This window comes from Corvus kubaryi, unplaced genomic scaffold (assembly GCF_017639235.1).
Source record: "Corvus kubaryi isolate FWS band 111438036 unplaced genomic scaffold, C.kubaryi_AGA036_p1.0 37361, whole genome shotgun sequence".
Classification (NCBI taxonomy): Eukaryota; Metazoa; Chordata; class Aves; order Passeriformes; family Corvidae; genus Corvus; species Corvus kubaryi.
In genome coordinates this window covers 701,319-716,870 of record NW_024581118.1, presented here as the reverse complement: position 1 = coordinate 716,870, position 15,552 = coordinate 701,319, and the positions used below count along the sequence as shown (strand labels likewise).

The 15,552-nt window shown below is 41.8% G+C and overlaps 1 protein-coding gene across 2 annotated transcripts in view; it reads right to left on the bottom strand.

The window, feature by feature from the left end:
• Nucleotides 1-15,552, bottom strand: part of CUNH1orf21 (chromosome unknown C1orf21 homolog) — a 116,029-nt gene that overhangs the window by 47,060 nt on the left and 53,417 nt on the right. For both annotated transcript variants that reach the window (XM_042033856.1, XM_042033854.1), the window contains one exon: nt 5,532-5,626. In XM_042033856.1, coding sequence (XP_041889790.1) covers nt 5,532-5,626 — 95 coding nt within the window. The remainder of the gene's footprint in view (nt 1-5,531; nt 5,627-15,552) is intronic.

Below are 15,552 nucleotides of genomic sequence, written 5' to 3'. Positions count from 1 at the left end.
ATAGCCTCTTCTTTATATAAAGAATATATATATATATATATATATATCTGTCCTTTACAGTGGATAATAAACCAACAGGGTGAAGTTTTCCCAACACTTGTACTGGAGCTGACCCTGTGCTGGTGGAATGGGGCTCCTGGAGAACGTCACACACAGCAAGGAAAGCAAATGAGGGGCCAGCACAGGATTTAACACAACCAAACTCTTCAGGATAGACAAAACTCAGAAAAACCTCTTCTTTCTAAGGGCTTGAAGGCTCTCGGGCATTTCTGGTTTCCTTCCCCTTACAAGCAGAGCATGAGCAAGTTCAATCGTGACATTGTGTGTTCTGAAACACTGCCACAGCACAATGGTTTAAAACAAATAATTAGGACATTAGAGCCAGATATCTTCACACTGGAATATGCATTAATACATGCTAACTTCAGTTTTTACAAAGCTTTTCACCAGTGTACTGCACCAGTGCTGAGATAAATACGCTGTTATGCATTTAAAACACTGCAATTCAAAGCTTACCTAGCAATAATAAGCAGCACTGGCTTTAAGTATTTTAAAGTACCAAATTAATTATATTTCCGTGCTTAAATTTGCCCTTGTGGTATTTTACATCTGTAGAAAGGAAAACACCACAAATACCCCCAATAAACTTACTGGTGGCTTATTTATTTTTTATTTAGTTTTTTTAGCACCTAGATTGAGCAGGTTGCTAATAGAATTTAAATGTATTTTCCTAAATCGATGTGGAATTCGACACCTTTGCACTGCACATCACAAATATTTATGATTTATGTATCTATAACACACACTTTACATCTTGTGTATAATATATACATTTAAATAGGGGTCTTCCCTTTCACATATTACATATTATATAGTTATTAAGATGTTTCTTTCTGTATTTTCTGACAGGCTTTTAATTTCACACACTTCATCTATCAGATATTACTGTCTAATTTAAACATATCACTGCAGGAAATGATAACTGGTGTTGAATACAGAGTCACGGAGGTGGGGGTTTGCAGTTCCAAGTTATGTGGAGCTGGGTGATAAATGGAGAACAGCAGCTGGGCTGAGAAGCTCAAGAGAGACAAAAATTACATTTGCAGGTAAGTGGAGTGGAAATTTGTGGAAATTGGGTAAAACAAAAAGCAAAACATTGTTATTAAAGGTGGAGTGAGAGATAGCAAGAGCAACAGAGAGGCAATTTTCTCCCAGCTCCAGCAGGAATTCATCTCAAGCTCTAACATGCAATTTCACTACAGAGCTCCAGGATGAAACACAGGATTATACCTAATTGTTTTGGGGGTTTGGATAACAAACTATAAAAATCCCAGTAAGTGGCCTTTTGTGCCAGTGCAGCCCAGAAAAGAATGAATGAAAGCTGTAAGAACATCCAAAACCTGAACTGCAATAAATATCAAGAAAACCACCCAACACAAAAGAAATGCAGCTTTAGGGACTTGGTATTTTCAGGGATATCTGTATTATAACAGCCCAATTCAGAGGAAAATTGATCCAGCTCCCAAAGTTTGCCAAAGCAATGCTAAGCTGCAGGAATATCACACACCTTCTCATTTTACCTTTTCTGGCAGTAATATTTTATAAGGGAAAGCCAGGAGTGCTGCAAGAGTATGGAAATGAGGACAATTAAATTTGCCCTATTAAGAGTATTAAAAAGGCTGTTATATAATAGTATTCTGTATATTTAACATGATGGTGTACAGCCTAACAGTCCTTTCCAAACAAAAAGTTAATAGATGTTTATTAATGCATTATTTATTTTAGTCATACCTGCTTGTAAAATATTAATACTGCCTGAGTTTTGGCATTTTAGCTTTCCAAAGTGACAAATCCATGTGATTAGCCACCATTACCTTTTGCTAATACCTAGGGCCAAAAAAACCCCATCCAGATCTGCTGAGTGGCAAACTCAATGTTGGCAAAACTCCCTTTGTTATGGAGAAGGCTTATCTTAAAACCTTCCCCCAAGAAGGTGAGGAAAGGCAGGAGAGGTTTTGTAGAGCCACTGTGGAGTCATAGGGAGCTGAAATTTAATTTTAACACGTGGTGGAGTTCAGCACCACATGCGGCACGTTGGCACCAAGCTGGGCATGGAGACAAAGCCCAGGATCCCAATAAACCATCCCAGCCAGCCCTTCTGCTTCTGAACTCACAAATAACCATCCCAGCTGCTCATTTACCTCCAGGAATAATAGCACACACGTGACCTTCTACGCACCACGTCACATGAAAATTAGCACAGCTTCCACGTTTCCTCACATGTGTGCGCATATATATATATGCACAAACCAACACTTGTGATTTAAAAACACATATAATACGTAGTACAAATTATTTCCTTCTTTCACCTATCTACTAGTTCTTCATTGATCTGACACCAAACATCCCTGGTTTCGCTGAGCAGCCACCAAAGCATGTGCTGCAGTGACAGCATCCAGCATAGCCCCAGCTCTCCAGCACCTAATCCTGCTACATCCCATTCCCATCCTGCAGGCTACAAGGATGTGGGACTGTCAGCTCAAGCACAACGACTCTGGCTTCGTTTTGAGGGTGGAGATGCTCAGGAAGGTGTCAGAGGTACTGGAATGAAACCAGGAGCAGAGATCACAGCGGCAGGTGGAGAACTGGAGAAACAACCTGACTAAAGAAGTGAATGAGGCCTATGGATACAAAGGAATGGCAGGAAAACAAGCTTAGTTTATCTTCTCTTACTTTCTCTTTTCCCCCCTACATTTTAATCCAAGGGGGACTTTGATTCCACCAGAAAATGTCTTCCCATGGAGCATCCTGTGTTTCCCCTGGCAGACAGTCCTAGCACAGCCATTCCCATTGGCACTGCGTCTTAGGAGCATTTCTGCTTTACTGTGCCAGACCTGCTCAAGTTTTGAGCCCTGCTTAAGCCTCACGTTGAAGCTGAGAAGGTGGTGATTCACTGGCAGAGCCTCATCTCTCCCAGAGATACCCACATTTGCACCAGCCCTTCTCTGGCTCTTCCCCAAGCAGAATCAAAGCCTGGGACTCTGGACCACAGCACCCCAGTGTGAAATGACAGTTCCCCTGGTGACTGCCATGTCCTCCCACTCTCTTTATCTACGTGTGACCTTCTTTCCCCCGACTCAGAAATACTGCAGCACCAAAGGCAGAGATGGCAGCACATCAAAGAGCCTAAGCTACAAGGGAAGCAGGTTTATTTTCACTTGAGCTGAGATTTTTTTTTTTTTTAAGCAAGACATCAAAATATCTTAAAAAAGTAACAGAGATGATAATGGGATCAAAAAATTCAATGGCATCTGAATAACGCAATTCAAGCATCAGTATCAGGGGATAAGATAACCCACCCAGAGCAGTTCCCAGACACTGAGGTTACACATCTCATCTGGGCTGTGTTTCTGAAGGGGATGTGAATTTGCAGCCCCGTGACAATAAAGAAATGTGGGATTAAGAAACAAGAGAGGAGGAAAAAGGGCCAGTTCATTCTCCCACCGCCTTTTCTTGTTCCTAAAATTTCAGTTGCCTGGAAATGGCTGATGAGAAGACGGGATTATGTAAGTCCTTGCCAACTTCTCACATGTTAAGGAAATTAAAGCCTGAGTGATGGGTAGCTTAACCCATCTTCTAAGCATTGAACTAAAACATGTTTACTAAGGAGAACTTGAACAGTGAGACCCCTTTAAAAAACCCAGGAGTGATGAGGACTTGACGATTCCCAGGATTAAAAAGCTGCATATATTACAGACAAGGTAATCTCCTTATAGTACGATGAGGAAAAGGAAAATAAAGCCTTTTTGGTGGTCAAGACAGTTTTTGTTTTAAAGCATAACCATCCTGTCTGGCTGAAGATGTTCTTGTGTTATTGCCTTTTTTTTTCCCTCCTGATAAACATGACAGAGAAGAGCTACATCAGCCTTCCAAATCCTTATTGTTACATTTTCCAACAAACTCACTGCTCCCTTCTAACATGACCCACCAGTAATAAAAGAAGAAGCACTGTGCTCTTCCTACATTTAATAAGGTGAACACTTGGGTGCTACAAGACAGCAGGCACCAATCAAAGTGCAAAATAGCTGGAGCTAGTTTTGAATAGAGCTGCAGCAACTGTGTCACCCCAGCAGACCTGAGCTTTCCTGAGCTCTTCCTTGCTGTCATTCCAGTGACATTGTACCTTCTGCAAATACTCTCATTTAACTACAGCTGAAGGCCAGTCGAAAATCTAATGTAGAATCACAGAATATCCTGAGTTGGAAGGGACTCTCAGGGATCACCGACTCCAACTCCTGGCCCTGCACAGGACACCCCAAGAATCTCTTAAAAACCTCTAAGAAACCCTCTAAATCCCACTCGAAGCTGAAGTTGCACAACTCACTGGAGCATCAGCAATGCAAAATTGCAGGTAGCAAACAGCTGATCTGGAGGTTGAAGAAGAAAACGTGTTGCCTGCTGCTCAGCCACAGGATAGGACAGCAAAATAAACTCCATTTGCTACAGGAGTGCACCTGCAGTTGTGTGATACGTGTGTCTAGGAGAGGGAATATAAAGTAGCCAGGTTGCAGGAGCTCACATCTTCATGAAAATTTAAAAATCCCAAACAGTGGCTTTTTCTACAGCCACCCAATAATGGCAAAAGGCAAATCCTCAACTAGTGATAATGGTTATGGTTCCACTGGAATCTGCTGCTAATGTTTCCCCTCTGGACCTACACATGGAGGGGGGAAAACCCAACCATTCTACGTGAAGAAAAGCTGCACTGCATGAGTGGAACCAGATGTGAAAACTTGCACCCAACTACAAGACTTGTGGGATGTCTTTGAAAACTTCAACTGGGAAAAGCCCCAGGCAGCCAATAACAAAACCTACAGTCCTTCAGCTTTAGAAGGGAAGAAATAACTTCTCAGAAATGCCAGAAGTGACTCAACCGTGATTTTTAAGCTGCTTCAACAGCATCTTAGTTATTTCAAGTAGTCCTAAGAGTTTACCTGTAATTGCCTTCCCTTAAGTGGAACTACGAGCTGGCAAAGTGCTCAGATCCAGGCAAAAGAAACACACATGATTTTTGTGACTGCTGTGTTATGAATATATTGGATTTTTCTGTTCCAAACTGCCTTTCCTGGGAATTTTAAAACACAGAAAACAAGCAAGTGTAGAGCAAATAATATCTACATAAGTAGGTCATTTTCTTAATGGCAGGGAAGTGCTGTTTTACTCCAGCTCGTTTGTAACACAGACACACACATTTCCAAATAAAGCATATTTCTGGATCTGCAAGGGAGGGGAGTGACTTATAATCATGGAGGCACTCACTCCAAGATCAAGTAGAGCCTAATTCAGAAAGACAAGCAGGAAAAAGTCGTATTTTGCACCTTCCATGAGAGCTTTGCAGGGAGTTGTGACATTTTGGAGAAAATCCTCTCGCCGCGCATAAGCCGGAGCTGGAGGGTGCTGCATGCCGCATATTCCGTCACAAAAGCAGAGCCACGTTAGTTCATTAGAGAAGTGATAAGTTCAATCCTTACCAAGTTTTCTTGGTTCCTGGCTGCTATTTTCTGATCATCTTCTCCCCCATTTTTCATGTATTTGACCTCTTCCACTGGTTTGATCCTATACTCATCTGAGCACCAAGAAAAAAAAAAAGAAAAAAAAAATTTGAACCAGTGTAGTTCAGCAGCTGGGATAAAAACCAAACTAAAACCAAAACAGCTGACTAGAATAGACCCTAGTTAAGCAAAGCAACTAAAAATTACATGTATATCTTTTCAAAGGCTTACATGTGACTAATACAAAGGAAGTTTCTCCTGCCTGAAGCTTCAACAAGAATTTCAGCAGCTCTGTGGTCTAGTATAGCCACGGCACCAGGAAACAGGGATGTTTGGTGTGTACTTTCCCCCAGATCCCTAGTTTTCTGTTTAGTATGTTCAATATAAACAAATTCTTTGCTCCTGCACCCTCCCTGGATTTTAACTCTCAGTGGACCAATACATGTACAAGTCATGTACAGTGGTACTCCAGAGAGGAGTCTGCTCATGGGTGTTCCTTGTACAGCAAAGCTGATGGAGGCTATTGAAAACCTAGGTTAAAAGCTGAAAAAAGCCAACCCACACCATAACCACTTCGCTTTTTTTTTGGTTTTCCTAATGACACAATGCACAGTCATAGAATGATTTCTGGAGAAAAGGCCCATGCTGACCATCTTCATCTTCCAACTTCCCCCACCAATCACCATTTTTCCTGCACATGAACGTTACCCAGATAGAATTCAGCCAGAAAATAAGTAAGAAAAGTAAGATTCTTGGTTTGTCCATAATATTTATCAGCTCTTCAAATACTAGAATTCCCAGCTCTAATGCCAGCATGGAAATGTTATCTAACATACAGGTGCTATACCACAGTAAACCCAAAGCTCCAGTAAAGGGATTTTTTTCCTTGGTAGGACAAGATGGGATTTCAGAAAAATTGATTCATCCCTGCAGCCTGTGAATCCAGTTCTTGCAGGACCAACACTGCCTTTGCTCAGTTGCTTTTTGCTCTGATTATCTTTGTAGCACGTGAATCTACTGGAAAAAACACCTGGAGTGGTACATCCGCCCTCCTCCAGTCAGGATAAACAATGCAGAAGAGAAACTTCATCCCACAAAAATAGAAAATATTAATACAAAGTGAAATGAGACACAATACACTTGGAATAAAGAGCAAAACCTTGGCAAATTAGAAGACACTGCACAAACTTTCCTCATTTTTGGGGGGTTTTCAAGCAATTTCTCTCACTTACTAAGAGAAACACAGAGCACAAATAGGTTTTTCTGGGTTACTGTGTTTGTTATTTAGACAAAGTTATTTTCAGGAAGCTGTTAACCACATTCTAGAAGTTAAATAAGCCTTGCTTTGGAAAGTAAGGCTTATTTTTAAAATAAAATTCTTTCAAAAAACAGTCTTATTTTAAAAAATATATCATGGGTTTGCGTATGGTCTAGCCCATAGTCTATATGTTTTCTTTATCATAGAGTTCAAATAAACTGAATCTATCAAATAGAAGCATCTCAGATGCAGAGCCTCAAATCAGATTCAAGAATTTAAGACAATACAATTAGATTGGTAAATGTGAACAACTCTGAGGTTTTTTTCTTTTTTTCCAGTGTAATTCAGCTAGTTTGGAGGTGACAATTCATAAACCCAAAAAGGTTGAACACAATAAAGCCTGGGAATTAGAAGTACTTGATTGACTGCAATTATCTAACTTACATTTTCCTCCCTGCCTCAGTGCTCTCTGTTGGGAGAGCAATAAAACCCACACACAGAAAAAGCATCAAACTCCCACAGAGGCACGCAGGGATCTGAATGGGGAAACAGATGAGCAAGAGAAAGCAGCACAAAGGACGTTTCCCAACCCACAGCCAATCAGTCCATCTGCACTGGAGGAGAGAGGATGTTCAGCCCAGCCCTGTGGAAAACCAGGAAGGTATGGAGCGGCTGACGTTCCATGGCAAAAATAACCCTGAAATGTGTCTGCTGCTTATTCCAAGAGAATAATTGTGATCAAACACCACAGCCAGGCAGCAGCTGATCCTGTGGGGATGGTATAGGAGGGATGCTTCCTTGGAAGGCATCATCTCTTGGAGCAAGTCAACCAGGGCACCGAGGAGTCCCTGACTGATAGCCAGGATAATCAGGCTGACACGCGAAATTAATGATACACCTGGATAGGATGGAGTCTTCTAGAGGTCAAAAATGAAATTTTAAATTCACAGTGGACACAGGCACAGATCCTTCAAATGCTGCATTGTCTGCCAGATACATCAAGTAGCTCTGAACTGGTGGCAAAGAACTTTGCACAGATTTCTTATGATATTTCCAGAGATATTTCCATCAGTGTTAGTAAACTTCAATACTTTCCTGATAATACGGTAAGTATTCAATTATCTCTGGCACAGCTGGTGTTAGTCTCCCCTCCATCCTACCAACTGCAGAAGTGCAGACACCTGGGTAATTTATGCCCAAGGTATGCAGCAGCAAGAAAGTTTCCAAAAATAAACCAGTCATTTTTCATAGCATTTTTTGGACAATGTGAATCCACCACAGCAAACAGCAAGTCTTACTTTGGAGAAATCCACCTTCTCCTTAGGAGAATGGCTTCCCACTGCCAGAGGGCAGGATTAGATGGAATACTGGGAAAAAAATTCTTCCCTGTGAGGGTGAAGAGGCCCTGGCACAGGGTGCCCAGAGAAGCTGTGGCTGCCCCTGGATCCCTGGAAGTGTCCAAGGCTGGCTTGGACGAGGCTTGGAGCAGCCTGGGATAGTGGAAGGTGTCCCTGCCCATGGCAGGGGGTGGCACTGGCGGTGCTTTAAGATCCCTTCCAACCCAAACCATTCTGTGATTCTGTGGATACAGATTAAAAAAAATCAGGAAGTCAAAGCAGAAGCCCCTGCAGATGTTGGGCAGATCAGCCTTGTAATAGAAAGTGTCCTACAAAATTAATATAAATGTCCTGACTCTAATAGATGGTATGTGCTTGAGCAGAAGAAATCTCTGCTTGTATCTCAAAAAGCAATAAAGCTTTGACACAATCTAAAGCTGAGAATCTGCCTTTAAGGCCAAGAGATTATCTCCTGGGATGAGGCACACTGGGGAAGGGGTTGAGTGGCCGGCACTCAGGCTCCAGTGCCTCAAGAGTGATGAACAGCCCAGAGTGCCTGGCAGTTCCCAGCTCCAGCAATCCCAGGGGCTCTGAGCAAGCTGTGCACGCACCAAGATCAGACTAAAAGGCAAATGCAGCACTGGCCTGTGGAAAGCCAGGGATCAACCTCATTTTGGTTAATAACTGAGCCATCAACAACTCTTTTATCAGCTACACACTGAGACGAAGGGAGCAGATATGAGATTCATTAGGTTTGAAGCAACATCATTACTCGTAAGCTCTCCTAGTTCCCTATCACAGGCAAAACACTTTCCTTAAAACAAGGAGCACTGATATAATACATTGGTAACATCTGTTAGTATTGAGTAGTCTCTTGCTGGAAGGAGGTATAAATAGGTATGATTCCACTTCCAAAGGGAAAGGAGCAGCTAAGTAATTATACTTACATAAATATAAGAATTATACAGCTAGGGAGGACACTGTTTGCTGGTGTAACAGAGAAGTAACACCTTAATCACAGGTAAGACAACATCCTTTATTTCAAATATGCTAAATATAGTCATTAAAATCAAATCATTATTTGCAGAAGATGAGTCTTGCACTGCATTATGTTATTTTTGAGAGGACGCAACGATATATAGATTTTTTTTTTACTAGGTGAAGACAAAATATAAATACATTACACATAAGGTAAGGACAAAATATAAATACATTACACATAAGGTAAGGTGTCCAGAAACTACAGATTCTGAGCTATTTATGAGATTGTTCTTGTTCTAAAGTTACTGGCAGCATGAAAGCACTGCAAGTGCAAAAGAAGGGATGCTTAAGCAACAGACAGACCTCGAAGCACATCATGAGGTGTATGGTCATTAATAGTTTTAGGTGAATATGAAAATTACATTAAAGAAAGGTTGGATGAATGGGCCCTCAGTGCCTTTCCTGCAGGTAGGTGCAAAAAACTGCTAACCTGGTTTTGCTCAATAACGTAAGACTGACCTGCAGCTGAAGAAGTAAAGGATGATAAAAATCACCTTTTGAGTTTTACTTTCTGGTTTCTACAGAAGTAAACACAGCATTTTGAGGTATTTTGGTCTGAGTGATCAGAAACAAATCCAGAGAAATCCTGAAATGTTGATTGAGATCCAGTAGGATCTCATTAAGTCTGGCAGCCAACAAGACCTTTAAAACTGTAAGAAGTTCAGGATAAAGGAAATCTGTACTCTATGCATATTTACCTTGGTCTTTTTCCTAAATACAGTTTTATATCAAAAAGAAAAGTGAAACATATTCATGTTTCTTTCTTGTACAGAACTAAAAATCAACTAGTGATAAAAAAAATTAGGACTCTATCACTCAGAATGTGATATGTCATATATAAAGATGAATACATCCTTATGCTCCTTTCAGGAGTAAAAACAAAATCAAGTATCATCTTCTATTGTGTGGCGTATTATACAAATAGAGAAAATTTCCCGTAACTCACATGGGGGAGGAATGGCTTTACAGGACTGTCACAGCAAATCCTGAGTTGAAGAAAAGCAACTCAATTAAATCAAAAGAAAAACAACATAAATGAACCACAAATAAAAGACAGAAATATTGCTAGCATAACACCCACCACAAAATCACAGGATATAAACCAGAAAGCAGGAACGCCTCTAGATCCAAACTGTGGAAAAGCATGGGGAAGAAGAATTTTGAACTTGAATATGCTGCAAAAATTCTCAGCAGGAAAATCTTATGAATGAAGATCTCCATCTGGAAACAGATAATTCCACTCAAACATGTCACCCAGTTGCCATGGCAATGTGACAAAGAAAAACAGCACTCATTAATAACGATTTCAGTGATAAATGAGCATATCAACTTAGAATATTGAAACAATTACTGGGTGGGGGACACAAAACTCTGGTGGTTCCTATGAGAAAAATGTCTTCAGCACTTCCAGACATGGCTGTAAGTGCCTTTACCACAGGAATATGGGCAATGACACTAATTCTGGCTCAGTTTAAAGAAAAGAAAAAGACCAGAAAAAAGCATAACTTTGTCAAATATATCTGGAGTCACTGTGACTTTCAGAGAAATATCTGGTTAAACAGCAAGCCTTTAAATAAATAAATAAATAAATAAATAACTAGAATGCTGATTTACACTGCACTACCACTTCAGATATCTAAGGACGAACAGATTTGGTTCCACTGTCATCAAGAGGGACGATGGGTGAGCATCTCCTCTATTTTTAGAGAGATATCAAGTATCAGGCAGGAGATGAGTAGTACTTCAGTCATACCACCCAGAGGGAAGTTTCTAAACACACCTTCATTTTCCTGTGCCACATATTTTTCTTCAGTCTCCCTTGCCTATTGCACAACATGCCAAGATGTATCCTTCATCCAGACTAAACCACACATTTGTTCTGTAAAACAGGAGCCTTCTGTCTAACAAATTCTTCTGCACTGTACTTACTTCTGCCAGGTGCAGTAAGTGCTCCTACTGCTGTGAATCCCACAGATCAAAGCTTCACGTGCTCCCCTCTCCCAAAGGCTTGAAAGCTCAAAGCTATATTTAGATAAAGGACTGAACTGCTTTTTCTAAAAATACTTGTTAAGAACCATAAGAGATTTTGATGCAATTCTACTGAAACATAGAACAGCAGGTGAGCCACTTAAATGCTGAGAACAGAACATGCCAAACATCCCAGAATGGTTTGGGTGGGAAGGGACCTTAAAAATCATCCAATTCCAAACCCCTGCCAAGGGCAGGGACACCTTCCACCAGACCAGGTTGCTCCAAGCCCCATCCAGCCTGGCCTTGGACACTTCCAGGGATCCAGGGGCAGCCACAGCTTCTCTGGGCAACCTGTGCCAGGGCCTCTTCACCCTCACAGGGAAAACTTCCTTCCCAATATCCCATCTAACATTGCCCTCTGGGAGTGGGAAGCCATTCCCCCTTGTCCTGTCCCTCCATCCCCTGTAAACAGTCTCTGTCGATCTTTTTTGTCTCCCTTCAGGCACTGGAAGGCCACAACTGGATCACTCTGAAGCTTCCCTTCTCCAGGCTGAACAATCCCAGTTCTCTCAGCCTTCCCTCATAGCACAGCTGCTCCATCCCTCTGATCATCTTGATGGCCTCCTCTGGACTGACTCCAACAGCTCCATGTCTTGCCTGTGCTGGGATGCTGGAGCTGGATGCAGCTCTCCCAGAGCCCATCTCCAGTGCCACTGGGAAGTAGGAACACACCGAGATCCACAGCTGCACTGGGAGGATACGAGCAGTGGTGGGCTCACCTCTAAAAAGAGCCAGGCTACAGGGGAAAAAACAAAATCACAGACCACCAGGACAGTCAAAGAGCAGAATTAGATTGCTTGGGTGGCTGCAGTTTCCATCACCTGAATCATCAGCCTTGAGTGCCACTGGTTCATGTCCATCTGGTTTGGAGCACTGGAAAGGTGAGATGAGCTGCTTAGGTTATTCCATCTCTGTTATGTATGTGAGTATCAACTGCCTGGATACCAGAGAAGTTATGTCAAAAATCCCCAAAAAAGGCAACAGTCAGAGAAAGCAGTTCCAAAAATCCTGCAAATTCATGTTTCTTGAACTAACTATCAAGAAATGGAGGATATCTGAGTTATCTTCTTAAGTCCAGCTTCAAGCACTCACAGAAAGTAGCAGCTCCGTGGTACATTTGATTCTACAGAGTTGAAGCATTTGTTCAGCTGTGGGCGTGGGTTTCTGATCCACTTGAATGTGGGCTGGGAGTGAAATTTCATTGGAGATCAACCAGCACTGGGTGAGCAGCCTGTTGTCTTCCTCTGTTACCAGCCCTCAAAGCTATCAATTCACAAGCAATTTTTGATCCAAGTGATCATGGTTTTACTAACATGAATAGAATAATAAAAATAGCTTAGGAAATAAGCCAACTCATTTTTCTCAAAGGATTATCTGAAAATGCTCATTCAGATTTCCCAAATTAATTTACCTTACCTTAATCCAATGTAAAAATACAGCCACTGCTGGGAGTTGAGGCAGTAGACACCACCAGATACTAAACAGAGAACAGGTGCATGAGCAACACATCAATTCTGCCAACTAAATCTAAATCCTCTGACAGAACAGCTCTTTAAAAATCAACACACCACACAGATTGCAGCACATCTGCAAAGACCGCCCTCAAGCACTTTTTCTTCTTCCTACACAACCCTAACATGTACCCAAGGAACGCCAACGACTGCTTCTGCACAAGGCAGATGTGACCGCTAGGGCGGGTTTTTTGGAGGAAAAAAAAGGGATTGAGACATTCAGTGTAACAAAAACCAGCCCCTAAATGGAGAATTCCTGCAGAATTGGAAGGACATTGAGCGAGACTGGGGTAGCTCTTTTCTAAGCTATCCAGCAGCCCCCTGGCATACCCAGTGCTTCATGAAACATTAACTCCCTCAAGGGTGATGCCTACCTGAAAAAATTTAGCAACTTCCATTCTACTTTATCAAACCTCCCTTCTGCAGGCCCAAACCATGACATCTTTCAGCAGCAATCCCTGAGGCTGACAGGTCTGACAGAACACAGCTCCATTAACTGTCCTGGACATGATCTTGATCTTTGCTGCTGGAGAAGCACAAACCCTCAAGCTGCCCTATTAACCCACCCCTCACCAGTGCTGTCAGCAGTTTCCAGAGCTGCAAACCACTCACAGCTCCCCATCCCTTGGGTACCTCTGTCCTCTCCCAGCCTGATGTCTGCCTGTGGCAGAAGGCGCCGTCCCAGCCCCTGCGCTGCCGCTGCTCCTCAGGTGCCTCAGTTTGTGTATCCTGGGTTTTCTGGTTCCCTTCACCCCAGTAAAGGTGGCAGGTGATGATGAAGCCGTAATTTAGCTCCCTTGTTTCTATAGGTTTAATTTTCAAATTTGGCATGTGACTTGCAGAAACAAACCACTGTACACCAGCTGACACAGCAGGAGATGTGCAGCCTACTCAAGGACGGAGTTACTCTGTTCCTCCCTTCACTTGGTTTCTTCTTAGTTCCCCTCTCCTTGTTTTTGCTTCTTGGTTCCTTCCAGTACTTGGTTTCTTCTTGGTCAAAAAGTCCCCAAGGCTACTCTACATTTTGGGCTGTCATACAATCCAAGTCCTGTGAAAACTGGAGCTGTACATACAATTTTCTATCACATTACAAATTAAGGATTGTTTTAACTAACCTTACACCAGGGGCACAGGCCCACTGCTCTTTATCTGCCAGGCCTACCTTAGTTGTAGGTAGGTCAGTGGAACCATGGCCTCAGAGGCCATTTCATTATCTCAGGAAAGATTTTAAAATAAAACTTCAACATCCCCAAATCCAGTTATTGTTAAACACACAATTTCTGCCTTGCTCATACTGTCTTTGTGTTCAAGATCAGAGGAAACACTATATGTGAGATGGTATTGAAAAAACCTGCCATGTGATCATATAATTAAAGACTTTTGTGCACTCCTCTGTAATTACAAAGCCAAAGAACAGTGCTGGTGGTGTGCACTCATACCTAGCTCTCAGCTACCCAGATTTCTGCTTGCTGAAACTATATAATTCATATATACATACATATATAAATATATATATATATACACACACACAGACACTTTTTTTTACCTTTTTGTTTTCATTTAATTAACACATAACTTTGAGGCAGACGCCAAGTTGTTCAAAGGAAACCATTTCTCAGGTGGAGGAGATTACAGCCATGGTGCTTGGCAGGAAGGATACTCAGTAACTAATGCAATTATCTAGCCCACTAAAAAGATCAAATTGAGAAATGAAAGCAGGAGAGGAAACAAGCAGCAGAGAGATTAATTAAAGGAATGGACAGGAGGAAAACAAAGGGTCTGTGCCTTGAAAACATGACTGTTCATATGAAGCCCCCAGGTGGGTGTCTGGATCCAGGCTGCCTTGAACACAGCACAGCACGGCCAGCTCAGAATGGCTCCTTCAACTCCATTTCACTGCTCTGGTTTGAAATTCTCCCTCAGAAAGTTAAAAAACCCACCAAGAACAAAATATTTAATTCTTTTCAGGTTTTTCAAGGTCATTAATGAAACTCCCAGTCTCTGCTGACCCTCCCCCAGCTGCCATCTGCCTATGTACTCCATTGAACATTCCTCACTTTGGCACAGAACCTGTCAGGGACTATTCAATTCCAGGAAAAATACCTAACTGACCATTTCTGTAAGCATCCCTCATGCAGCACTGGAGGCCCTGCCCCTTACAGACCTCCTAAGGTATCCATCCACCCAAAACCTTTCCTGAACAGAATCGCCCCAAGGGTTGGGTTCCCTGGAAAATAAGTCATTACCACTCCACACCCTCGAAATTACATATCTCCTATTATTGCAAATACAGGATGAGGTGCCTTCAGTTTCCTTGTCAATAAAAAAAGCCAATTCCTCTTTCCTTAACAAGCAATGCCATTCTCAATCAGTCAACTATTAAATGAGATTGTTGCCCCGCAACATATGACTTGAAATGGATTTTCATACCCTTTCTGGCACAGTAACTTTTTTCTATTAATATTAGGCTATCAAATTTTCCCTGCTCATGGACCTCAAAGAGTATTTTTAAATCAGCAGCTATTTCATTTTTATTAATTCCAATATGGAAGGGACTGAATAAATACCCAGAACTAGTAATATCTCCCCACTGTCAGTATTTCTTTAAACCAAGAGGGGAGGTCTAACCAAAACTTAATTTATAAAATACAGCACACATTTCCAGATGCAAAAGGTACAGAAGTTAATTACATTATTTTCCTTACAGACCATCTAGGAGCTCCAAAAGTAACCTGTTGGAAAGATTAATATTTTACTCTGGCTCCAGATTTTCCATGCCTTCTCCCCTTCCCTTTGGGCAACACTTTTTAAAAGAAAGCAAA